Genomic DNA, 25,456 nt, shown 5'->3' with positions numbered 1-25,456 from the left:
TCATCAAAGAATCGGGACACATGATACAATCTAGTAAGAGTAGTTAGTTGCCTGGACTCATGAAATTCACAGGATCACGCGAGATTTCAAACTGGAGGAAAATCACTGGAGTTATAAGAGGCAAACAACTACACACACACCACATGTATGCTATCGCTATTTACTGTGGTTTAACTTGTCTGGGACAAAAATGTACAGAAAATTCTGCATCAAGCCTTCGAATCATAGCTTTCCTACTTTTGTTAAGCCTGGACTAGTGGTGTGGTGATTAGTGCTGTTGCCTCAGTCCTGGGTTTAAATCCACAACTGGGGTAGTTTGTAGTAGGGTCTCTCTGGGCATTCTGGCTTCCTCCCACAGTTAAGTGTCATACAATTAGATTTAGGTTAACTGGTAATTCTAAATTACCCATAAGTGTGAGTGCAAACAGCTGTTTGTCTCTGTGTGATAGACTGGTGAGCTGTCCAGGGTGTAACCTGCCTCTAAACCTATCACTTTGGAGTTAAGCCCCAGCCCCCCTACAACCTGGATAAAGATAGGAGGATGGAAGTCGTTTTAAATTCATTTGACTTTTATGTTAACCAGACTCTAGACTTTGTTGAACATTATGTAATATGAAGACAACATCTAGTATTTAAGTGACCAAGCAGTATTGAGGTAAAAGTTCTAATAGTTTTAGAATAAAATGACAAAATTGTGAAGGATTCAAATATTCCAACAGCTCAACTTACTTCATCTAAACATGCTCCAATCACGTTTTATCAACACAAAATGCACAGGTTTATTGAAGATGAATAAGTTGTGTTGATTTAACTCAGTTGTTTAAGTTTCTGCCAAAGCAAAACAATTGTGTGCAAAAAATGTCCACTATTGAATTAAGTAAATCCAACATGTTCTTTTATCAGTGCAGAGATGTTGCCACCACAGCAGACCACACCATAAAAAATGGCTGAGGCCACCACAGAGTCATAGAAGGTCTTCAGGAGTGGGCCCTTCACTCCAAACGACCTGAGTCTCCGCAGCAGGTACAGCCTGCTCTGCCCTTTCCTGTAGAGGACTTCAGAATTATGAGTCCAGTCCAGTTCATTGTTCAGATAAACACCAAGGTACCTGTAGCTGTCTACAGCCTCGATGTCCATACTTTAGATGTTCAGTGGTTGCAGTGGAGGATGTTTGTGCCTGCGAAAGTCTACCACCAGCTCCTTGGTTTTACTAGTGTTGATCTGGAGGTAGTTCTGCTGGCATCAGTCCTCAAAGTCATGGGTAAGTTCTCTGTACTCCTTGTCGTCCCCATCAGTGATGAGGCCAACTATTGCAGAGTCATCAGAGAACTTTTGCAGGAAGCACTGGGTGGAGTTGTGGGAGAAGTCTGCAGTGTAGATGGTGAAGAGGAACGGAGCCAGAACTGTTCCCTGTGGGGCCCCCGTACTGCAGACGACCCTGTCCGACACACAGCCCTGAGTGGACTGTGGTCGGTCGGTGAGGTAGTCCAAAATCCAGGTAGTGAGGTGGTGGTCCACTCTTTTGTTTTCCAGCTTGTCCTTCAGGACCTGGATATGTTTCTTCCCTTCTGCGTTTTAAGATAAACATCTTGATACGTTCATATTTCTCAGTTCACTGGAATAATATAGAGGATCTACTTTTTATTTAAACGTTGCCATGGTGCATGAACCAACCGATTTGCCTTTCTGGAACTGAAAACTCAGAGCTGCTGATATGCAGGTTATCCAACAGCTTAAAAACAGTTCCTGGAACCAGTAAGGGCCCTGCAATCCTTGGTCAGTCTTCAGATGCACCCTCATCCTCGCTTTCTGCTCACACACAGGATGTACTTAGTGGCTTAAGGGAAACTAATTAAGGAAAATAGTTACACAGTTGTACACAGAGCAGTTCAGATTATGACTATCTGAGTTCTATCTGAAAACCAGGGAAGTGCAGTACAGAGCAGTGTGACTCAACTTGGTTTTCTGTCTGATGCTGAAAGATAGCAAAGTCAGCTACAGTATTTTGAATCACACTCGTACGCCATAATGTTGTACAGGGTATCATTTTCATGTGCAAATCCCCTAAACACCATGTCAAAATCTCATTTGCCTTTATATAAACACTTCTGAGAAGAGGTGGATAGACTAGTAATTCAACATCTCTATGAACCAATAACAACATCAAAACAGGTTTTCGCACATGACCCCTGGTATTTGCATGTTCTTCAAAAAACCTGCTAACTTATTCCATTCTTATATAACTAAACACACTGTAAGGACTCCAGGGTTAGGTTTCCATGAGGTGGAAGCAGATGTGTTTCCTTTTCTTTGGGAAAAACAAAAAAACATGTCAAGTAATTGTAATGCAAGCTTTCCTGGAAATAAAGACAAATTATACAACAATGACTGGAAGCACATTAGTTATAAATAGATGAAAAATACTCAAGTCTTTTGATCCTGTGAAACAAATATAATATATCATCATGGAAAAAAACATGCTTCATCAGCGGTTTCAGTCTATGTTTCACCCTGAAAGTTACACCTAAAATATATATTCAAAGTATTTTCAATGTTTTGCTCTCGAGTCCCAGATGTTTTTTGAATAGGGTCAAACCTCATAAAAGAATGATTCATTAAAGGGCAAATGCATTCAGGCCTGTAACATGTGACTTCAGCAGCTGTGCTGCAAAGCAGTTGATGTAGTGAATTAATAGTTAAGAGACTTTAAAGTGCAACAATGTGAATTTACACATTAACTCAGAATGTCTGGTGCTCTGGACTCATGTGAGAAGGTCAGTCTAACACCCTGATGTTATTGTACGTTTTATTTTGCCATGTTTATTTTTATTTTACTTTTTTCAAAAATGGTGATGCTTGTTCATCCTTTCATCTCATCCCGCTTGGATTACTGTAGTGCTCTATGGTCTTGTCTGTCTAAATCATCTATTAATCAACTCCAATCTGCCAAAAATGCTGCTGTAAGGCTTTTATTCCACATATTAAAAAATTCTCTCATATCACTCCATTGTTAAAGTGTCTGCATTGTCTTCACTGATAGATTTACATATCAGTTCAAAATCTTCATTCTTTCTTTTGTGGCCTTAGGAGGAGAGGATCCCACTTATATGTCTCCGGTCTACTCCACACCTATTCTTCAAACCAGATCCTGAGGTCCAGAGATCAAAACCTTCCGGTGGATTCCAAACCTTTTGAAACTAAAACTGCAGAACAACGTACCCCTCTGTCTTTGGCCCGTAAACACTGTGGCATCCTTTAAAAAATAGCTGTGAATTAATGTATTTAGAAGGCATTTGAGTAATTTTTTGTGATTTGTGTTGCTTTACGTAATTCGGGTGTGTCCATTTTGTCCACATTTTTATTACCTCTGTAAAGCAATTTGTGACTCGTTCGTATCTTAAAGTGGTATATAAATAAACATTACTCTACTTACTCTTTGAATGTACAAAAACATTTAAGATGTGTACTTGTTTGAATGCCTCTTATTATAACTAAAGCACTTCAACATTGTTGGCAGAGGAGCTGTCTCCTGTTACTGTTGCAGCGTAGACTTATGGAGGGAAAGTTGCCTCAAAAGTGTTGCAAAACCTACGATATGATCCACAAGCATAAACTAAGATTTACAAATATGTACAATCATTTGTGTGTAACCTTTGAGGACTCACAAGTGCGTGCTTCAAGCCACACACAAATACAAGGCAATTTGTTTAGCTTCACGAATCAGATATTTTTTTTCTGTGCACACAAATGTTTTGTCTTGTTTTGGGGACGTGGACATGTCTTTTTCTAAATCAACTAGAAAATGTGATTTACCAATTAGAGAAACTATACAGTAGCCTATAAAGGTTAATATACGATTTAAATAATCTGCTGCTAGATGCTAGGAAAAGTCAGCCAGTGCTCAGCTGCAGATAGGGAACAGCATGGCTGTGAATCAGACTCTGGAGTGAGTATAAACTAACTAATATATGTATATTTTGAATATAATCCAGGTTGCACTTAACACTTTGATGTTAATATTACCATTCTCTAATAACAGAAGGGTTACCTTAATGTTGGGGTAATGAATAATCCTGAACATTCAGGATGGTGCCGTCTACTGTGTAGTGTCTGTAACTTCTACATCTATGTTTTCTAGTAAAGGAGTTATGAGTTCAGTGTATTCAGAAAAAAAATGCAGAAAAGGCAGTGGAGGCCCAGATGTCCCAGTTTTACACTGTGACTTGATCGCAGCTTACATTTGCAGATGATATGTGCCAGGGTGGGCAACTCTAGGCCTCGAGGGCCAGTGTCCTGCAGGTTTTAGATGTGTCCATGATCCAATACAACGGATTCAAATGGCTAAATTACCTCCACAACATGTCCTGAAGTTCTCCAGAGGCCTGGTGATGAACTAATCGTTTGATTCAGGTGTGTCGACCCAGGGTGAGATCTAAAACCTGCAGGGCCCTCGAGGCCTGGAGTTGCCCAACCCTGAGTGACAGCGTTAAATTTGCCTCAAAACCCCACGTGGGCATGCAATGTGATCTGTGCGTATCAGACGATTCGTCCACACATATTTAAGGTTTTGTAAGGGAGCGAGAAGGCAGTTGCGTGTAGTTTTAGACGTTTGTGTGCACAGTGTGTGCTCAGGTATGGATGTATGGATTTGTAAAATAGTTTTAAGTGTGGTCAAATTGCTTCATGTTTGTGTGTGGACTGAACGCCTTCTTCAGTCCACAGACTGTGAGTCCTCAAAGGTTGCACACAAATCATTGTACATATTTGTAATCTTAGTTTACGCTGGCAGGTAGTGAAAAATGCCAACAAGTTCAACATGTAAAGTTGAAATCATGCATGATGCTCAGAGTGATGTCTATTATTAAACAACAGCACAATCTCTCTCAGACTGTTTGCACAGGTGTGCGTGACAGTGCGTAACCATGGTTACCGTGTGATGCCAATAGTCTGTTACTCCAAAACTCTCATGACTTCTAATAAAGGATCTCGGGTTACTCTGTCCTTACAAAGTAAATCAAGCTTAAGATTTCAGAGTAAAAATAACAGCAGGGAAGGTGAAGAAGAAGAAGACAGATTATCAATTTAAAAGGTGCAACAGAAGCAGAAGCTATGAGACCAGAGCTGGACAAATTTTTTTTTTAAAAATGATACTGGCAACACGCAGTCTTGCGTTTTTCTTTTACTACTACTTTTATATATAATATGCATGAATGAAAATCACAAAAAAAAGGCTGGGCGAGGCCCCCAGTGTTTATAAGATCCTAGTCCCTGTATGGTGTGTTGGTGGGCGTGTTTGTATAGTCAAAACAGGGATGAGTTTAATAGCTCCATACAGAGACACAAGTTTACATTTCCCAGTCTATAGCTCTGTTATATTTCAGAGACCAACGGCAAGTTTTCACTGAGAAGGTAAGTTGAAATTAGATTACTAATTACCCACTAATTACCAGAATGTGTGCGTATTTGGTAAATCCTTAAGAACTGCCTTGTAAAATTAACACAAAAAGAACTCGTAGAATGATTAAATGTTTATTATTATTAATTATTAAACACTTTAATATTTCTGTTTAAACATTATGTAAACTGGCAAAATGTCCACAGGGATAGCCTTCATGAGCCTTTTTTTTTTTTACTAAGAATAACTTCTCTGATAGAGTATGGGATAAACTGAAGCCTCGTCTCGAGTTAAAGGTCAAGTTCATATGATTTCATTTGCAGAAGTTTGTCTATTTCATCAGAAGAGACCTGCACAGACAAGCCTTTGTTTGTCAGTGGTATCTGTCTCTGTTTGACTACCAAAGTACTATACTGCCCTATTCAAAGTGCATATTGTCATGTTGTTTGGATGTACCAATATTAACGGTATATTATTTTGCATAAAATCCCATGTGTTTCTGTGAAGGTTCTCACTCATCCAGGTCATCGTAGTCAAAGGAGTTTGCAAAGAAGTTCCATGTGTTCAACTTTCTCTGTTTTTTGTTGTTGTTGGGGTTTTTTGCCTTTTGTGTTTACAGGCCATGGAACTGCTGAGCCCTCTTTCACTACTTTTAGGTATGTTTCTCGCTGAATGATCATTGTTATAAATGTTAAATATGATTTACTTACATTCTAAAATTAACAAATAAACAAATATTTCCTGTTGTTATGGAGCTTACAGCATTTAATTAAAGGGGTGCAAACATTTAAAAAACATGAAAAGTAATGTGAACTGGATATTTGGTGTAGAGCTTTAGTTTATCTACAGTCTATATTGAAAAAGAGTAAAGAAATTCTACGAGTTATTTTCTGCATGGTCTTGAAGAAGATAACACAAAAACATATTTGCCTTTAAAACTTAAATAATTAGAAGTGTAAAAATAATGTGTTTTTTTGTATCTTTAGTGATGTAGTTCTACAGTTATTCATCTTTGCATGCATCTATATCTAAATATACATAAATATACTACTTATATATCAGTACAGTTTTTAGAGATGAACTATAACAGTAATGTGTCTCTGCAGGTTCTCAGTCATCCAGGTCATGGTAGTCTAAGGAGTTTGGAAAGAAAAGCAACTGGACTTTTTAAAGTTTCTTGAAAACTTTCACCTCTTACCTGAGAAGTTCTTCAGCTGAAACATCTTTAAGAAGTCCAGTCACCTTTCTTTCGAAATCTCCTTAGATAACAGTAATGCAGAAACAAATGACTAAATGATACTTACACTGTTGATCTGATCTTATTCTGTTACAGCAACAGTCCAGCTGCACTTTGTTTTCTCTTCCGATGTGTGCCCAAATGCAGGAGATTTAGAAATTGGCAATTTAACTTGGAAACTTGAATGTTGTATGAGCAACAGAAAACAATTCACACTGAAAATTGTGGCTCAAAAATTGGACTCATTGGACTCGATGTACAGCTCAGAAACATGTCCTGGCACCAATTACAGAGAGCGAAAGTGTTTGAATCTCTCTCTAGCGGTAGAAATGGTAAACACTGCAAACCAGCACATTCTTTAAGAAATACTTCACATTATAACAAGATTTTAAGCACACATGCAGTGTTATTTTCTCTGATGAATCTTTATATGTTGGTTTTGTCTATCAGGAATTATAAAGGTCTCTGTAAACCATACAGTTTGTAAGGAAAACTACACTCAGCCTGAATGCCACCCAAATGTCACTTTCAACAATACAGCTGTAAATCTTCCACAACAGTAAGTATGTTTCATGTGTACTCAATTACTGAATACAAAGTTTCAGTATATTTGGTGCCACACATGCTTTAAATAAATCGCCTGTATATTTTCCTTCATAAAAGAAATAGAAATATCTGCTTCAACATGTCATCAAAGAATGGCATGAAAGTAAAGATTAAATTTCAATGTGCTGAGTACCCTGCTGCTAACAGTAAGCTCTACCCAACACATTAAAATTTCTTAAAGACTGCATTTAACAAAGTCACATGGAGTTTATGTACAATATGTGTGCATTACATTTTTAAAACCTCTTGATTCTTGTGTCCAGTCAGTCTACACAGCGAAAGTAAAAGTTGGATTGATGCCTTGGAGGACTGCCAGATGGAACATTTCTCCCTGGTTGAGATCTGTGAAAAGAAAGTAAGGGATGATGTGAAAAGACTGCAAAATAAAACAGACTCAAAGACGGGGGTGTGGATTGGACTGCAAAGGTCCATTTTTGGCTACAGTCCTGAGTGGAAGTGGATTTCAGGGTATAATGTTGTAAATTCACAGTTGAATAGAACGTCGTCCGCCAACTCTGACTTTGACAACCACTGTGGAAAAGTCATCTTTGATAATAAGACAGAAGAAATCAAGTGGTCCAACGCCAACTGCCATGAAAAATTACCATACATTTGTCAAAGTAAGTTGCTGTTTTGTTGTCCAATCAGACTTCTTCACCGTATTTTTATTAAATCTTATTGTTTTTGTTTTTTCTTTCTCTCCAGGAATGAATGAAAAACCTTGTACTGATGATTATACAGAGAAGTCAGGTATATCTACCAAAATGTTTTCTAGCCTTTAGGCATAAATTGACGTTTTACTTTATATTCTGCATCTTTTTTATCTGTGTGACACATGTCACTGTAAGCTGCAATATTTACATATAAGTAGATGTATAAAGGTCAATGGGAAGTTTAAAATGAAGTCATTCCACTCTGCATTTTGATATTTTTGAATTAATATTTGTGTTTTGGGCCACAGAGCTTTTCATTGACATTGAGTGAACTGATAGCACCAAAGAAAACAATACGCAGCGTCTCCAATCATCATCATGTCAAGGTGAGATTCTTGGAGAAGCAGATTGATGACCCAACAACCCCAATGTGTATATATGCTGTTTGTATGTATGTATGTATGCTGTAGTGTTGTGTTTCACAGGAAAACTACTTTGGTTACTATCATTTGCAAGCCTTGTTAAATTACCAGTTCACCCACCACTTCTCAGAAGTACCTGTATTTGTCAAAGACGCTTCTATGTAAAGAGTCGATGTATTATTTTTGTCATTAAAAACTTAAATATCTGGCTAATTTAACCGAGCGGTTATAAGAAACAACATTTTTAAACATTGAATTTGAACTCGCGATTTTCTTTTTCTCTCAAACAAAAAAACTAAAGAATATTCATTCTGTGCTAATAATAAAATGTAAAGTTAACAAAATGCAAACTGTATTTATTTCAGCGATATCTTGATTCAAGAGATAGTGGGGTATACCAATCTGTCACAGACACCATTCACACACCTAGGGTGAAATCTGTCCATATTTACTTTTGACTACTTCTTTTTATGGCCAAGAATGTTACCATGTTGTTGTCAGTTAAACTAATGTGTTGCAAACTATTCGTCCAGCTGTTTGTTTTTAGTAACACTTCTAACTGACCATCACAAACTTTTACCAAACTTCAAAGTATTTACCAGACCTTCAGATTAGCTCAAGAACAGTGCATAGAGACTGTCATGGAATGGGTTTCCATGGCCAAGCAGCTGCATCCATGCCTTATATCACCAAGTGCAAAATGTCAGATGAGGTTGTGTAAAGCACACTGCCAATGGACTCTAGAGCAGTGGAAATGTGTTCTCTGGAGTGATGAATCATGCTTCTCCAACTGGCAATCTGATCAGTGAATCTGGGTTTTGTTCTGACTGTATCGTGGGTAAGAAAGAATGCTTCAGCATACCAAAACGTTTTGGACAATTTCATGCTCCCAACTTTGTGGAAACAGTTTGGGGATGGCTCCTTCCTGTTCCAACATGACTGCACACTAGTGCACAAACTTGACTGGTCTACACAGAGTCCTGACCCTCACCCTGAACACCTTTGGGGTGGATTACAGCAGAGACTGTGAGCCTGGCCTTCTTGTCCATTATCAGTGTCTGGCCTCACAATTGCTTGCATGATCAGAATTTACCATAAACACTCTTAAACTCTCCAGAAAGCCTTCCCAGAAGAGTTGAAGATGTTATAGCTACAAAGAATGGGCCAACATATTAAAGGATTAGGATTCAACTGTATTGTCATTACACATGTATAAATACAGGGTAACGAAAAAAAAACCCATTAAAAATGAGATGCCACTCAAGTATATGTGTAATCATTGTTACCATCCGGGTTGTTGTACTGAGTGTAGTTAAAACTTTACAACAGCGTAGGCACAGGTCAAAATCATGCAAGAGGAAAAAAACTACTACTAAATACTGTGATACTTTGAAATTGTTTGTTTTATGGATCTGTTTCGATCGCTGTATAGAATGGGAACTATATCGATTTCCTTAAGGTGAAAAGTCAGTGTCAGTTATTGAAAGCATTAAGCTGAGGGTTAATGCAGCAGCAGAAATCATGTGGTGGTGAATGAACTGGTTATTTATTACCAGCTTCTCTACCTGACGACATAAGGAGACTTTTTTCAGTATACCTTGGTTACATACCTAATTTGTTTATAAGATAAAAATAAAAATTCAGGATATATTTGCTTCCTGTTTGACTAGGAACACTCTCTAACAGTAACATCACTGTATGTGGAAACAGAGACGTTTTCTTTTTGGGAAAAAATGAGAAAATAGGACAAATATAATAATATAATAAAGACCAAGTGGAAAAATAACTTTTACTTACAGAAGGAATAAATATTTTAAAAGCTGTTCATCTGGTAACCTGGCTAAGAAGATCTTAAAACCTTCAGATTTTAACAACTACAGTTTAAGAGCAAACGCTGAGTTATTGTGCTGTGCATTCATGAAACAGGTTGGAGGGGATGACTGATCACAGGAAAACCTCCATTTAAACAAATATACTAATAATGTGTAACAAAAAAAACATTTTTTGCGGATTTTTTTGCTTTAACAACATTTAAACAACATTTAAAATCAAAATGTTTTCTATATCAGTCAAATTGATTCACCTTATTAAGTTTGTAACATTGCACATCCACAGTACCTTAGAGGGGGAAAAAAAGCAACATTATTCCATTTGAGGAAGATGAGAACACATTTGTGTTTATTTAATCAAAACTATGATAATATAAAGAGCAATATAAAAAGTCTCTCCTGCCGGCATTTCTCTGAGTTATCATTCTGGAGAAAGACAGCAAGCCAGAGGACAGTGGGGAGGTTTATTCAAACACTTTGGATATTTAACAATCATCTCTGCAAAAACTGGAAGCACTGAAGGTGAACTTTTTATTTATAAACTCTTAATATGACGATCAATTCCTTATCAGTTTTCTACCTTTCTTTTCTTTTGCATGTTACAGACCATGGCACATCTGATTCATCTATCATTACTGCTAGGTATGTTTACAACGTACAGGTCAATACCTAAATGCAAACTGTAGTCAGGCCTGATGTGATCTTCCTGTGTTACAGCAGTGAGCCAGCTGCCCTGTGTTTCAGCCATACGAGACTTTCCAGATGGAGGAATCAAATTTACTCCCTATCATCTGTGCCCTGTTGGAGGGAATATTACACACGACTGCAATTGCACAGCTGGCAAGTGGATATGGAAATTTAAATGTTGTGGGCCCACTGTTAACCAAGTCACACTGGAAGCAACTGCCACAGCCAATTACACTGAGACAGAGGACTGTACTAATAAACAGAGATGGGCAGTAATGCGTTACTTGTAACGCGTTACTGTAATCTGATTACTTTTTTCAAGTAACGAGTAATGTAAGGGATTACTATTGCAAAAACGGTAATTAGATTACCGTTACTTTCACGTAGGAACGCTGCGTTACTGCGTTACTAAAACCGTGATTTTTTGCGAGAATGTCTCATGACAGTGACGTAAGCGAGTGCGACGTTCATCACAACAGCTGTCTGCAGATCAACAATGGATAATATATCGAGTGCAGGAGAGAGTATGAGCGTGCAGTGTTTAAAGCGTGGAAGTACTGACCTTACTTTGAGTTTGATTCCATAAAAAGTGACAAAAACATTAGTGTCCATTGTGCGTAGGAAGAAAACTTCTTTTTACAGCGAAAAAACCCCCTAAACTTCCAAGCAAGCAGCGAGTGTGCTACGACGTAATGTGAAACTCACAGAGAAACTCGCGGATTCTTCCACTGACCGCCGCGGCACACCTGCACCAGGGTAAACCTCCGCCTAACCCACTCCTGCTTTACAGGTGAAAATAGAGCAACAGGACCGCTAGTCTTTGATTTTATTTATTTTCTGCTGTGTTTTACTTTCATCTATTTGAAAGAGTGAGTGTAAACACAAAAAAATATTTTATTTTATGTGCTGGAATGTGCAGAAAATAGGTTTAAATGTTAAACAAATTTCTTCCAGTCAGAGAATGTTGCATATAATTAAGTTTTTGCTTGATGCATAAAGTTAAAAGATTTAAAGTTTTAAGAAGAGACTTTTCCATTTGATTACATTTTGTATGATGGATTATGCAGAAAAAGTAGAATTGGGCTGAAAGATCTATCGCTTTATCACCTATTCAGGTTGTAAATCGTGTTTTTAAAAAGTAACTAAGTAACTAAGTAATTAATTACTTTTGAAAATAAGTAATCAGTAAAGTAACGGGATTACTTTTTGGGGGAAGTAATCAGTAATTAGTAACTGATTACTTTTTTCAAGTAACTTGACCAACACTGCTAATAAATGCCGTAAAATCACATACAAAACAAAAATGTTTGTTTTGTCTGTGGAGGTAGAAAATGGTAAGAAATCTAAAATTCACAACACATTAAAAATGATTTTATCGCTGGCTTAAAGTCGGCTGACTGACTTTAAAATGAAATCTAAGAACTTTAAAACCTGATGCATATTGCTGTAGATGAGCATTCATGTGTTTTGTTTCCATGTACCAGGGTATTTAAAGCATACGAGTGATAATAAGGTCATTTGTGAATCTTGCTCTGCAACTTCAACTACTGCCGGCACAAAATGTAACAGCTTTAAAAAAGAAGTAAATATACTTATATCAGTTTTTAAATATAATGATGAAGAAAATGCAGATTGGTACCTCATAGGCAAAATCATGTTTGTCACATACTTTTAAAACAGCTTTCTGTTTTCTTCAACAGACAAAAGATTCATATCTCGGTTCCTAAGCGAGACCAAAACACAGTAAAGCTCACCTTTAAGAATTTTCGTCAACAACACCGCATCAGGGACTGTATAGAGCAAGGGCGTAGATTTGGTTTTGGCATTGGTGGGGACGGATGATTCAACCACTGAACTCTGCCCTGTTTCTTTGTTTCTACTTTTTGTCTTTGCTTCTTGATAAAAAAGGAGAAATATACTTGCCTACATATGCTATTCTACATGCTTTTAAACCATTTAAAATTACAATTCATAGTTTTATATGTGAATTATATAATGTTAAATTACTATTAAACAAATGACTGACTAAGTATTTTAGACTTTAGTTTACTTCAGCCATATTCCATAGAAATCAGGTATCATAAAAAAATAAAAATAGCTTCAAATACAGTCGTGACAATAAAAGAATATGACTTTAAGGACTTAACAACATCACTTCAGTTATAGTACACCAACATCTCTTATACATTAGCACTAAGGGAACAGTGAATGACCTGATGGTTTTTGTCCATAAAACTACTCATCTAAGATTACCACAAAGTAAAAGATCTCTCAGCAAAATTATGCAACATTTTAGGCACTATTGCCTAGGGCTGCTCAATTAATCGAATTTTAATCTCGATTACGATCTGGGTTTTCAACGATCATTAAAAATGACTGAGCTGATTATTAGCACCTCCCTCGTGCTTTACTCTCGCGCTGCTCCGTGTGGCAAATCGAGCGCACCTCTCTGCGTTTCGAACACGCGTCACAACAATTAAGAGGACCCGAGGGAAGCTCGGAAAGCTACGCAGAAGTTATTTGGAGAGGAGAGGATAATGGCTGCTGAAGAAAGAATGCCGTTGGTTGAAAAGAGAGGTAAAACGACTTCAGTGGTGTGGAAACCAATGTTCCCTCTAAGCTGCGCACGTGCGCAATTGCGCACTGCTGGCACGGTCTTTGCGCACAGAAAATCTGGGTTGCGCACAAAAAAAATCTAACCTGAATTGAAATTAAAATAAAAACTTTAACAATTCTGTTTTGCAGTGTTAGTCAGTAAGTGACTGGCTGCTCCTGTATGGGATTAGAACGATGCCACCTTATCCTATAGTCCAGCCAATAATGCGATTCACATTCGTATATACGCAGCTAATCAACGTCGTTGACAGGCTATGACAGCGTCCTTATGTGCCGACACCGGTGTTTTAGCTAGCAAAGCGGCGTGGCTGATGTGCAGTGAAGCCACGTTAATGACAACGTGTACAACCATTGGAGATATGAGCAGGACAGACGGAACAATTGACGGAAAAAGTGTGGACTTTATACCAGTTTTTAAATTGTGTTGATAGGCCACGTAAAACCAGAGTTATTATGATAAAAATATATGCAATGTTTGGTTTTCTTCCTGAATACTATCGTTGTTTATATTTACTGCGGGAAGAAACGGTGAAAAGGGCGTTTTATAAGGAAAGCGCTCGAAAGCACTCTTCGCCTGTGAGCAAAAACAAAACCAAACCCCCCCCCCCTTTCCTATTGGTCGAAAAAAGTACCGTGTCGACCAATCAAAAAATGATATGGCAACGTGGCATCTAGTTGTTAAGAAACAGGGGGAAGTTTTAGGAGTGACAGCGGTGTTTTGAGATGTGAAAGATTTGAGACGTTTAGCGCAAATCTTGTGTAGTTAGTGTGTAGTGTACTCAATAGTTTTGTTGTGTGTGTCAGAACAATGAGGCGACTGCTGAATGTTACAGGTGTTACAGGAGTGATACATCTCCTGTTGTCAGGCCTGCAGGTATCAGGCTGTTGTTCTCCTTTATCTCATAGTGGACAGAAATTATTTTTTGGAGTGGCACAAATAATTTGTGTGGCATCAGATTTGATGCAGAACAGCTGATTGTTCTGTAAATAGTTTGAAATGTTTATTTAAAAAAATGCCTTGGCTGCATTAAAAAAAAAAAAAAATAGCTGCAAAAAACTTTGTTTCCCAAACTGAGTTACTTTTTTGAAGAAGTAACTATATAATTAATTGCCCAACATTGGTCATTATATATATACTGTATTTTGCAGACAGAGTTACAGGACTCTCTCCCAGACCACAGACTCATAATACAAGTCAGAGCTTTATAAAAAAAAAAAGAAAAGAAAGAAAGTTGTTTTCAAAATTGGAGTTCAAGTTATTTTTACTTCCAATAGTGTTAACATACTACACAGGTCATGAACAGGATTTTTTAAATTTTCATTGTAAGTGGGCTAAAGCAGTTAATTAAAAGTAGTCTAACATAAATGTAAATGTTGTAATTTGATTATTTTAATAAACCATGTAACTTGGATGGATTCGATGCTGGCGTGACCACAGTGCACACGTCTGATGTTGCTCACAGTGATCCAAGGGATCGCTCAGGGAGTTTGTGTTTTCGCTCAGACACGTGAAATATTTGAGGGAACATTGGTGGAAATATTATGGGTCAGACGTGGATCAAATATTGTGCAGTATTTTGAAGTTCACTAAACATAGATGTTTACATTTTTCATTTGTTTTTTATATTGCAAACATTTGCACTGTAATCAGTATTTGCACACTATTTTATATTATTTTTTGACAATCTTTAAAGCCATTATTCAATACATTGTTATTGTTAAATAAATATTGTCAAATAATCGAGATCTCAATTTCAGTGAAAATAATCGTGATTATCATTTTTGCCATAATCGAGCAGCCCTACTATTGCCCCGATCAAATCAGTGAGCTGGGAGTTTTTACTCTAAACATGAACTACTGTTACAGCAACAGACATGGACTACTGGTGCCCCACACAACAACTCAATGTCCACTATGTGAAGGAGCCAAACACATGCCTTCTCCTCTCGTTAACTGAGATAAACTGCTGGCATATTTGTTTTACATCTATACTGTCCAGTCTCCCCTGGTGGACATGGTACAGCCTCTGTAAACTAATATCCTGGCTTGCTCGAGGCTGCCGTTTTCTCTGACAGTTTCAATCAAAATTAGAAAGGCTACTCTGAGACTGAGATAACTAATAGTGCTGCCTGTTGTGCAGTTAGTTTCCAAAACACGTTATTCATGGTTACATACAATTTTAGACTGATGTGGGCCAAAGCCTAGCATAGCCTGTAACGTTATTGTGACGGACACATTGTATGAGTGAACTTGACTTTAAGTGACTTACAGGTTTCTTTGAAAAATACTTTCTTATATCCAGATTCTTCCTTTTTGCTGCCATCCTCGTCTCCTCCTTGCAGGTCCTCGCAGCGCAGGCTTGCCGCTGCTAAAACTAAACAGAGCTCCCTGAAAGGCACAGCCAATCACATTGGCCATATTTGTCACATGAGGTAGGACTCCAGTAGAGAACGTAATTTAACTCTTTCTGCACCGCTGGGTGAGTGAGACGTTGACAGATCTTTTTTTTTTCTTTCTTACAATTGGGTTTGTTTTTCTTTACTCGAAGAGATCAAATTATTGGTGGGGACAATTCAATAATCGCTTGATATTGGTGGGGACATGTCCCTTCCGTCCATGCCAAATCTACGCCCTTGGTATAGAGGCTCACACAGGCAAGTACTTTCATCAGCACAATCAGCCTTTCCTCCAAAGAGCAGCTTTAAGAATTTAATTTGCTACATAGTTTTTCTTTCTCAAACTACAAAGGTAAATTATTGATGTGCAAAACAATGAACTGATGCGTTTTTTTCCACAAGCAAGAAAACAAATACAACATAAGATGAATCTGTAAAAATTATACACATACATGTACACTTACACACTGTATAGTTACAACAAGACTTTTTTTAATGTAAAACTGAAATATGTTTTTAAAGCCTGCATTTTTACTTTTTCTTCTTATGAGCAGGTTCAAATCAAAAGACCTGCAATGTTAATGTTACTACAACACATACAGGTACATCAGGTGGAAATGTTTATATTTCAGCCTGAAAGCAGTCTTGTACTTTTAACATTATGTGAATAAAATAATATGTTAATATATTATAATGCTGTAAACGCAATACTTTAATCTATACAAAACATCCCCGACTATCAGGCTGAGTCAGCAGAGCTTTGCATAAATAAAGAGACAGCAGGAAATTGTGGCCTGTTGTAGTGTTAGCATGTCTTAAATGTCACTTTGCGTTTTTTGTCTCAAGTTACAAATCTGGAGTTCTACCATGAAAACAAAAGTTGGATTGATGCCTTGGAGCAATGCCAGACAGACTACACCTCCCTGGTTGAAATCACCAACCAAACAGTGAATGATAAAGTGAAAAGTCTGCAAAATGAGACACACTTGCAACAAGGGGTTTGGATTGGCCTGGAACGCTCAGTCTTTGGCAAAGATAGGGAGTGGAGGTGGATTTCAAAGTCCAAAGACATTTATCCTGAGTGGAACAGAAGCATAGCTGACTCAAATAACCACTGTGCAAAGATGATCCTGACTGAGAAACAAGTAATTAAGCTGCTGGATGCCAACTGCCATGACAGACTACCTTTCATCTGTCAAGGTGAGCATTAAAGAACAGTCTGGTATAATATAATATATAATATATATATAATCTTTCTTTCTTTTTTCCATTTAAAAAAGAGACTTGGCCATAATGATGTTGATGCAAAAACTTATATTATTTCAGAAGAAGCTTCTGCTTTCAGGCTGTAAGACTAATATTTTTTTGGGATATTAACTTTTAATTAATATTGGGGTTTGGGGTTTTTTTGGGGGGGGTTTTGTTTTTTACATATCTTGGAGAAGAGCCCTCGTGACCTCTACTCACAGCAACAGGAAAACTCTGGATTCAGTCATCAACAACTGCAGGACCTGTGCTTTTGTCAAAAACAAAACATCTGCGGTCCAGACATTGAACTGTTGTCATGGAGACATGTCAAATAATGTGCCAGAAAGGGTGTAATCATTGTATAGCATATATCTTTAATGACTTGAAAAAAAACATGAATTGGGATTTTCTTTCTCTAATTCACACCAGGATGAAATTATACAAATCAGTTCAAAGAAATCACTAAAAACACGAAATTACCATACCATTCATGCCCACAGTGAGTGAGTGTAAACTTCTGGCTACAGCTCTATGTGTAACTCTCGTAGTTAAGCTTTGTTGTCATTTCTCTAAGTAGTCTTCAGGAATAGTTCTCCAAGCGTCTTGAAGGACATCCAAAGCTCTTCTTTCTTTCCTCTTTCTTAATGACACGATACTGTTCATCTGCTGCTGTAGGGGCCTGCCACTTCTTTTCTTCATTTGTCTGGTTTCTTCAATATTGTTAAGGACACACCACACGCCATGTCCAGATTTTCTAACATTGCAGCTAACAGCTCTTGTTGGTTCAAAAATACTATTTTATGCCTGTAACTGTGCTATCTTTGGCCTGTCCAATTTAAGGCCAGAGGGCAGCTTGCACATATTATCAGTGTGGTTTTTCATTATGAGTTTATTGGCTTGGTCAAAAGACTGTTTGATCTTTTGATTGTCTTCCCAACTGTTTCTGTGGGTCACATCTGTTCCTGGAAATCAGCTCAGTGGTAACTGAGAGCTTTGCATGATTAGAGCCAGAGCAGTGAGTAGCTGTGGCACAGGAGAAGTACAGGGGAGTAGGTGAGTGGGCTTCTGGCACTGACATTCTTTCAGCACAAAGTGCTACAGTGTATGTATATATTATAGGCACCCATATGTAAAGGTTTTGTTAGCAGAAAACAGAAATACAATTTGCTTTGCCAAACAACTTAGTTTTTAACTTTTCCCCGGTTCATGCTTGTTGTCACGTCACCATTCTATAACTGTATTTCTTTTGCTGACAATTGTATTTCCTGCTTTTTTACTGCTGTAACCCACAAATGCGGCTCGTCTGTGAAGCACTTTGTTGCACTTGAGACTTTTAAATGTGCTATAGAAATAAAATTGAAACTGAAACTGAACTGAAATTGCTTTATGTTTATTTAGACTTGGTTGTTTTGATAATGGTATCATGGTATGAGTGATACAGAGGGAGTACATGATGCTGTATTTTATTTTGGGTTTCAGGGTTTTTCCTTTGTTCCATTAAGAACTTTGTTAATAAATGTCGCATTTGAGTTTGCAGTGCTCAAACTCCCGTCTCAAACCTGCTTCTTCAAACATCCCAAAACATTTTCTGCTCATAAATACAAGGTTGTGCTGTTTTTCATATATTTGAGTAAAATCAGCAATAGTTAGTGTATAAACACAATAGCCATAGAAACCATCTGAAATATGAAAAACAACGTATTTACTTATAATGAATATTTAATATCTCATTTTTTATTTAAAAATATGTGTGTAAATAAGAAATAAAATGACTTAGTGCTCTACCAGTCAGACAGGAGTCAACATATATTTTAAAAGCAGTGGGGATGAAAGATTTCCTTTAATGATGCTTATTACAGCAGAGTTGAACAAGCCTCCTGCTGACATAATACTAATAATAATAATACTACTACTAATACTACTAATCATCATCATCATCATCATCATCATATGTTTAACCAGTAAGACAATGCAGCAGATGTAATGTGTTAGCGGTTTGTACAAAATCTCTGCATGGGGGTACAGAGTGGTTTCCAATCTGCTACCCTGCTCCAGTTTTCCTTGCCAACCAAGGCAGACTGAGTACAGCTGATACACTTTGTACCTTTTCCATTGCCACAAAAAAGCGATTTCTTCCAGAACAGAACTTGCTTAAATTGTCATCTGTCTTCCCAAAATCTGCCACCATCTCTTTCAGTTTTAAGTGACTGTAAACTCACCACTCCAAATAGTGATCCACAAGTTCCCTGTACTGTCTCCTTCCCACATCTGGCAAATCCCACAGCTGCAGACTTATCCAAGAATCTCTAACCCCTGTGAGTTATACTGGAAGTCAGGAGTGTACAGGGTGAAGAGAAAAGGTGAGAGTACAGTCATCCATGGTGCTCCTGTGCTGTGGCACACACACTGTACAGTATATACATTGTTTCAATATTTTAAAACAAAGTGTTTTACCAGGCCCCCTGGTGGTTATCGAATGTACTGCAGTTGAGCCGTAATAATAGCAGAAATTCAATTTGAAATAATGGACAGTCACAAATTTATATAAATGTATTTATTTATATTAAAACTAAATTAAAACTGGTAATAAGACTTGGTTAGTTTGTGATATTACTCACTACTCTGACCTAAATTTATTAATTTTGTCTCTCACTGGAAGGTGAGTCACACATTGACCCTAACACTTATGAGAAGTTTATGTTTTATAATTATAATTACAATTAATTTTATTGTTTCAAACTGCGTTAAAATCAGTCAGATCAAAAAAGGTTGTGCTCTACCAGATACTTCGATCCATAATCAAAGTCAAAGTCAGTTTTATTTGTCAATTTCTTCAGATGTACTTGCCATACAAAGGAATTGAAATTACGTTTCACACTGTCCCATGCATAGACATAGACAACAATAAAGTGCAGATGCACAACATTTAGGTAACATACAGGATATAACAAGACAGGACCTAACATATAATAAAGTGTTCCACAGTGTGCCCTGGAAAGTAGTGTACTAGTCTACTTGAGGTAGTCCCAGGTTGTGGTTGGTAAGTGTTTTTGTTTTAATGCAGCATAAGACTGTAGCAGCAGTAATAGTAATATAAATAATATAAATAGTGCTAAAAAAAATACTAAAAATATATAGCAGCAGGTGTGTGCAACTGTAATGCAGAGGTAGTTGTTTCCAGTCAGGAATGTAGAGAGTGTTTCCTTGTTGTGGAGTGTGTGTGTGTGTGTGGGGGGGGGGGTGTAGAGTCCAGTCTGTCTTTCTATAGTTCTGCCAATCTGGTGATTCTGCTGGCTGGGAGCCGGGAGGGGAGAGAGTTCAGCAGTCTCACAGCCTGGTGGATGAAGCTGTTGGTGAGCCTGGTAGTGCGGGAGCGGAGACTTCTGTATCTTTTTCCGGAGGGCAGGAGGCTGAACAGACAGTGCGGGGTGGGTTGCATCGTTGACAATTGTGATGGCTTTGCGGGTAAGGCGGGTGGTGTAGATGTCTTGCAGGGAGGGAGTGGTACACCAACTATCCTCTCAGCTGTTCTCACAATGCGTTGTAGAGCTTTCCTGTTATAGTCAGTGCAGCTACCGCCCCACACAGTGATGCAGCTGGAGAGGATGCTTTCAATAGTTCCTCTGTAGAATGTGGTCAGGATCAGAGATGGGCAGTAACGCGTTACTTGTAACGCGTTACTGTAATCTGATTACTTTTTTCAAGTAACGAGTAATGTAAGGGATTACTATTGCAAAAACGGTAATTAGATTACCGTTACTTTCACGTAGGAACGCTGCGTTACTGCGTTACTAAAACCGTGATTTTTTGAGAACGTCTCATGACAGTGGCGTGGCGAGTGCGACGTTCGTGACAACAGCTGTCTGCAGATCATAATATATCGAGTGCGGGACAGAGTGTAGCATGCAGCGTTTAAAGCGTGGAAGTACTGACCTTATTTTGAGTTTGATTCCATAAAAGTGACAAAAACATTAGTGTCCGTTGTGCGTGGAAGAAAACTTCTTTTTACAGCGAAAAAACCCTAAACTTCCAAGCAAGCACCGAGTGTACTACGACGTAATGTGAAATTCACAGAGAAACTCGCGGATTCTTCCACTGACCGCTGCGGCACACCTGCACCAGGGTAAACCTCCTCCGCCTACCCCAGTCCTGCTTTACAGGTGAAAATAGAGCAACAGGACCGCTAGTCTTTGATTTTATTTATTTTCTGCTGTGTTTTACTTGCATCTATTTGAAAGAGTGAGTGTAAACACAAAAAAATATTTTATTTTATGTGCTGGAATGTGCAGAAAATAGGTTTAAATGTTAAACAAATTTCTTCCAGTCAGAGAATGTTGCATATAATTTAATTTTTGCTTGATGCATAAAGTTAAAAGATTAAAACTAATAAAACAAGTTTTAAAAAGAGACTTTTCCATTTGATTACATTTTGTATGATGAATTATGCAGAAAAAGTAGAATTGGGCTGAAAGATCTATCGCTTTATCACCTATTCAGGTTGTAAATCGTGTTTTTAAAAAGTAACTAAGTAACTAAGTAACTAAGTAATCGATTACTTTTGAAAATAAGTAATCAGTAAAGTAACGGGATTACTTTTTGGGGGAAGTAATCAGTAATTAGTAACTGATTACTTTTTTCAAGTAACTTGACCAACACTGGTCAGGATGGGTGGTGGAGCACTTGCCCGCTTGAGTTTGCGCAGGAAGTAGAGGCGCTGTTGTGCTTTCTTGGCCAGTGATGCTGTGTTGGTGGTCCAGGACAGGTCCTCACTGATGTGCACCCCCAGGAACTTGGTGCTGCTCACCCTCTCCACCGCAGCGCCGTCGATGTTCAATGGGGGGTGACAGGTGTGGCCTCTCTGGAAGTTGACAATAACCTCCTTGGTCTTGCTAACATTTAGCAGGAGGTTGTTGTCTCTGCACCACGTGGTCAGGAGCTCAACATCTTTCCTGTAGTGGGTCTCATCGCCCTTGGTGATGAGCCCCACCAGCGTTGTGTCGTCCGCAAACTTCACAAGGTGGTTGGAGCAGTAGGTTGGTGTGCAGTCATGTGTCAGCAGGGTGAAGAGCAGAGGACTGAGCACACAGCCTTGTGGAGCCCCCGTGCTCAGGGTGATGCTGTTTGAGACCTTGTTGCCCACACGCACCGCTTGAGGCCTCTGGCTGAGGAAATCCAGCAGCCATTTGCAATATATTGTAATCATGCATTTCCACCCTCATGCTGATGTAGCCGGATGGGCTACTCGCCTTTCTTTTCTCTCTCGCTCACTTTACTGTTCTCGCTCGCTCTCTCCTGCGCTCGCTCTCGCTGCGCAACTACGTTAATTAGGAACCCACCTGTATATTGATTACAGGGTGGTGTTTACCTGTATAAAGGGAAGCCGGTTTTTCTTGTCGGATTATTCCTCCCGAGCTTCTGGTGCGACACAGCAGTAAATGCTGGCCTATCGGTTAATTTTACGATCGGATCGTGTGACTGCTACAGGTAGGCCTCCTTCTGACCTCTGATTTTTCTCAAAGTCGGTAACTAGTAGTCATATTTTTGCGGCCCGCTACAGCGCGGCTGTTTCTTTTTTTTTACTCCAGCCGTGGTGGAGAGACGCGTGAGTTGCGTCCACCGTGTAGTACAGCGCCTCCAGTTTTGGGGTAAGCCGCTTATATTATAGCTGCTAGTATTTTTAAAGTAGAGAAGATTAAGGTTATCTTTGCCCTTTTTTTTTTTTTGTTTAGGATTTGATTGCTGCCGCACCCTCTCAGGGATAAACTGCCTGATTTTAAGCGAAGAGTTGAGACGCCTGCCTAGCTGCTGTCTTGTCTTGCCTTGTTTTATCTTGTGTTCCGATCTGTTGGTTGTCCAGTTTTGTTCCTGCTGCTTACCTCGCCCCTGGGGGCTTTGGGTCTCACGCTAAGCCCCTTTTGGACTATCGTTTCACTCCAGCTTTCGCGGCGGGTCGGGGCGATCCTCAGCTGCATATTGGGCTGGTGTTACAAAACTGGTACTGCCTCTCCCTTTTTTCCCAGTTGTGGAGAGCTGCACGAGACTGAGTGGGGCTACGGACAATCGGAACCAGCACCAGCTGTGGGCTGGCTCGCAGAGTACAAGTACTTTTAATCTGTGCTCTGTGGTGTGTATGTGGGTGTGTTTTATTGCAGATCTCCGTTTTTCTTTTAATTTCTTTTTTAGTATATAGAGAGCCTGTTTTATGTCCCATGTTTTTATCCTTTTAATGTGTATGTCTTGTGCTTTTATTTCAGCGAACTGAGGATCTACCAGCGGCCGTGGGACCTTACGTGGCGGGTCGTTTTCCACACTTCTTTTGTTGTACAGCACCAGGTGAATAGACTATAGTAGGTTTTTGTGTGGTTTTCTTTTGGTCCACCGCTGCTGGTAAGTCCCAGTTGTGTTTATTTTTATTGTAATTTGGGACACAGTTTTACATTCAGTGCGCTCAGTGTTTTGTTTTTATTTTACATTAATAAATAAAATTGTGTTAATATTTGAGTCGGCCTCAGTGTGCATCCCTGAACCTGTGCAAATGTTGTTGTTTTAATTACATTTCATTTTTAAAGTTCATATTTCCTGGGGGCTAGAATTCCCCCTCAGGTGGCGTTGTCATTTTATTATTTCTTTTATAACCTCGCCGACCACTTGGTCACACTTAGATGCCTCTTTTGAGGTCTAGACACAGAAAGGTATACTTACTCTCAAAGACTTGTATATTAACAGGCAATTTCTGTCATTTACCCAGTTGGAGAACAAGTTCTCTCTCCCTGCGTCACATTTTTTTTTCATTATTTACAGATAAGAAACTATGTTCGTCAGAGTATCCTCAACTTTCCATCTCTTCCGGAAGAGGGGTCAATTTTTACGCTTCTTCTGAGTTCCCAGGATTCTGAAAAGTTTTTGTGAACGCTTTTTCTGAGTATTTGAATTGTAAATCTGACTTTTTGAAGACAAGAGGAGGAGCAGGGTTTACAAATTGGAGATGAGGTGTGTGAGAGGAGTCTGTGTAGGATCCATTCTTGTTCTATAAATTCAAGACATCAGTTAATTCAATTTGAAGTGCTTCACAGACTCAAACTAAATTGCACAGGATTTTTCCTTCTGTTAGTCCTATATGTGATCGTTGTAAACTTGGAGAAAGCTCTCTTACTCATTTATTTTGGACTTGTCCCAAATTGTACAACTATTGGCTGGACATCTCTGCACTGCTCTGACAGTGCAGTGCAGCACCCAGAAAGCTATTTGGCATTGGCAGAGAAGACTTGGCAAGTTATTCAGGAACACAACCCTGGTACTCAACTTTGCTGCTCAACCCACAAATAACCCAAAAATATATTGTTCATACAAATGTGGCACCATTTCTGGGGAAAAACAGACTTTCCAATAATATACAATTTATTGCCAAGAAACATTGTTACAACAAAGAAATAACAGACCAAACATAAATTTCATAACTTTTTATGCTACAGTATTACAAAACAGGCACTTTTGAAAATTCAAAAATAATCATAAGTAAGCAAACATGAATGAAGACTATGTGCTGTCTTAAGACGTTCAAGGACCAATCAGTGTCAATTAGCAGAATGAAAGTGTTTTATGGATAAAATTGTAACTCCTGCGAGAGAAACAGAATGATGTTCTGTATAGTTTCATTTCAATTTAGCCATAAAAATATGACTTTTTAAAAAAATAAAAGCTAGGATAGACTGTTTTGTGTAGAAGATGGTGTAAACACTGCAAATAGTTATTTTCAAAGTTTAGCTCTATTCACTCCAATTCACTGAGGACCATCTTGAAAATGTCCTGAACTGAAGCCATTTTCAGAACTATAACAGGAAGGGAAAAGACTTCTTAGATTGGTTTTGGTGTTTCTGTGTGAAATAAGTAAAAAGTATGAACATAATCGCCATCTAGTGGCAGAGAAAGGGAATTAAAACACTTTCTTGAATGAGCTGCCACAGCAGTGGTTCAATCTTTTACTGTGTTAGGAGTATTCAGATAATTGCGCACACTTTTTTTTTTTTTTTTTTCCACAATGGTAAAACCAAAATTAGGTACATAATTCATAACAAATAAACATGTAAAAGGGATTGATGATATAAAACAGCTCTGTATCAAAGGCAGTGTGGAGTAAGTAGACCTGCTTCTGTTCACTCTGAAGATGAAGCTACTTTAAGAAAACCCTCAGAGTCCCAGAGCTTCTTTCTTCACGCTGCAACCCAGCAGGACATTTCCAGCATCCACACACTCTGACACACACGGTGCTAAAAACACAAAACCGATATTAAAGGAGATATTAATGTGTGTGTGGGGAGGGGGGCTGATTGTAGCATGAAACAGTTTTTTAAAGCTGTTATTTTATC

General features: G+C 38.4%; 1 protein-coding gene and 3 long non-coding RNA genes across 9 annotated transcripts in view; 3 read left to right on the top strand and 1 right to left on the bottom strand.

Annotated features, from left to right (window-relative positions):
• Window positions 1-6,019: 6,019 nt before the first annotated feature.
• LOC120432841 lies at window positions 6,020-8,668 on the top strand. Of its 2 annotated transcripts, none has more exons than XR_005608126.1 (4): window positions 6,020-6,051; window positions 6,729-7,858; window positions 7,944-7,988; window positions 8,200-8,668. It is a non-coding gene; the product is annotated as an uncharacterized LOC120432841 (long non-coding RNA). The 2 variants fall into 2 exon arrangements; XR_005608127.1 differs by lacking the exon at window positions 6,020-6,051 and having other exon boundaries at window positions 6,826-6,964; window positions 7,083-7,858.
• A 1,907-nt stretch (window positions 8,669-10,575) lies between these two features.
• On the top strand, window positions 10,576-11,093 carry LOC120432843. The gene is made up of 3 exons (XR_005608129.1): window positions 10,576-10,664; window positions 10,748-10,784; window positions 10,860-11,093. It is a non-coding gene; the product is annotated as an uncharacterized LOC120432843 (long non-coding RNA).
• An 11,377-nt stretch (window positions 11,094-22,470) lies between these two features.
• Window positions 22,471-23,698, top strand: LOC120432842. Its single transcript, XR_005608128.1, has 3 exons — window positions 22,471-22,574; window positions 22,648-22,735; window positions 22,820-23,698. It is a non-coding gene; the product is annotated as an uncharacterized LOC120432842 (long non-coding RNA).
• Window positions 23,699-24,467: 769 nt separating this feature from the next.
• The window catches only part of LOC116313237 (von Willebrand factor A domain-containing protein 5A-like), a 45,403-nt gene continuing 44,414 nt past the window's right edge, over window positions 24,468-25,456 (bottom strand). For all 5 annotated transcript variants that reach the window (XM_039598103.1, XM_039598104.1, XM_039598105.1 and 2 more), the window contains one exon: window positions 24,468-25,357. In XM_039598103.1, the coding sequence (XP_039454037.1) occupies window positions 25,278-25,357 (80 nt within the window). In that variant the 3' untranslated portion in view covers window positions 24,468-25,277. The remainder of the gene's footprint in view (window positions 25,358-25,456) is intronic.

This window comes from Oreochromis aureus, linkage group 14 (genome assembly GCF_013358895.1).
Source record: "Oreochromis aureus strain Israel breed Guangdong linkage group 14, ZZ_aureus, whole genome shotgun sequence".
NCBI classification, from domain to species: domain Eukaryota; kingdom Metazoa; phylum Chordata; class Actinopteri; order Cichliformes; family Cichlidae; genus Oreochromis; species Oreochromis aureus.
Note: the sequence above shows the minus strand (reverse complement) of the source record. Positions and strands in the feature narration are given on the sequence as shown.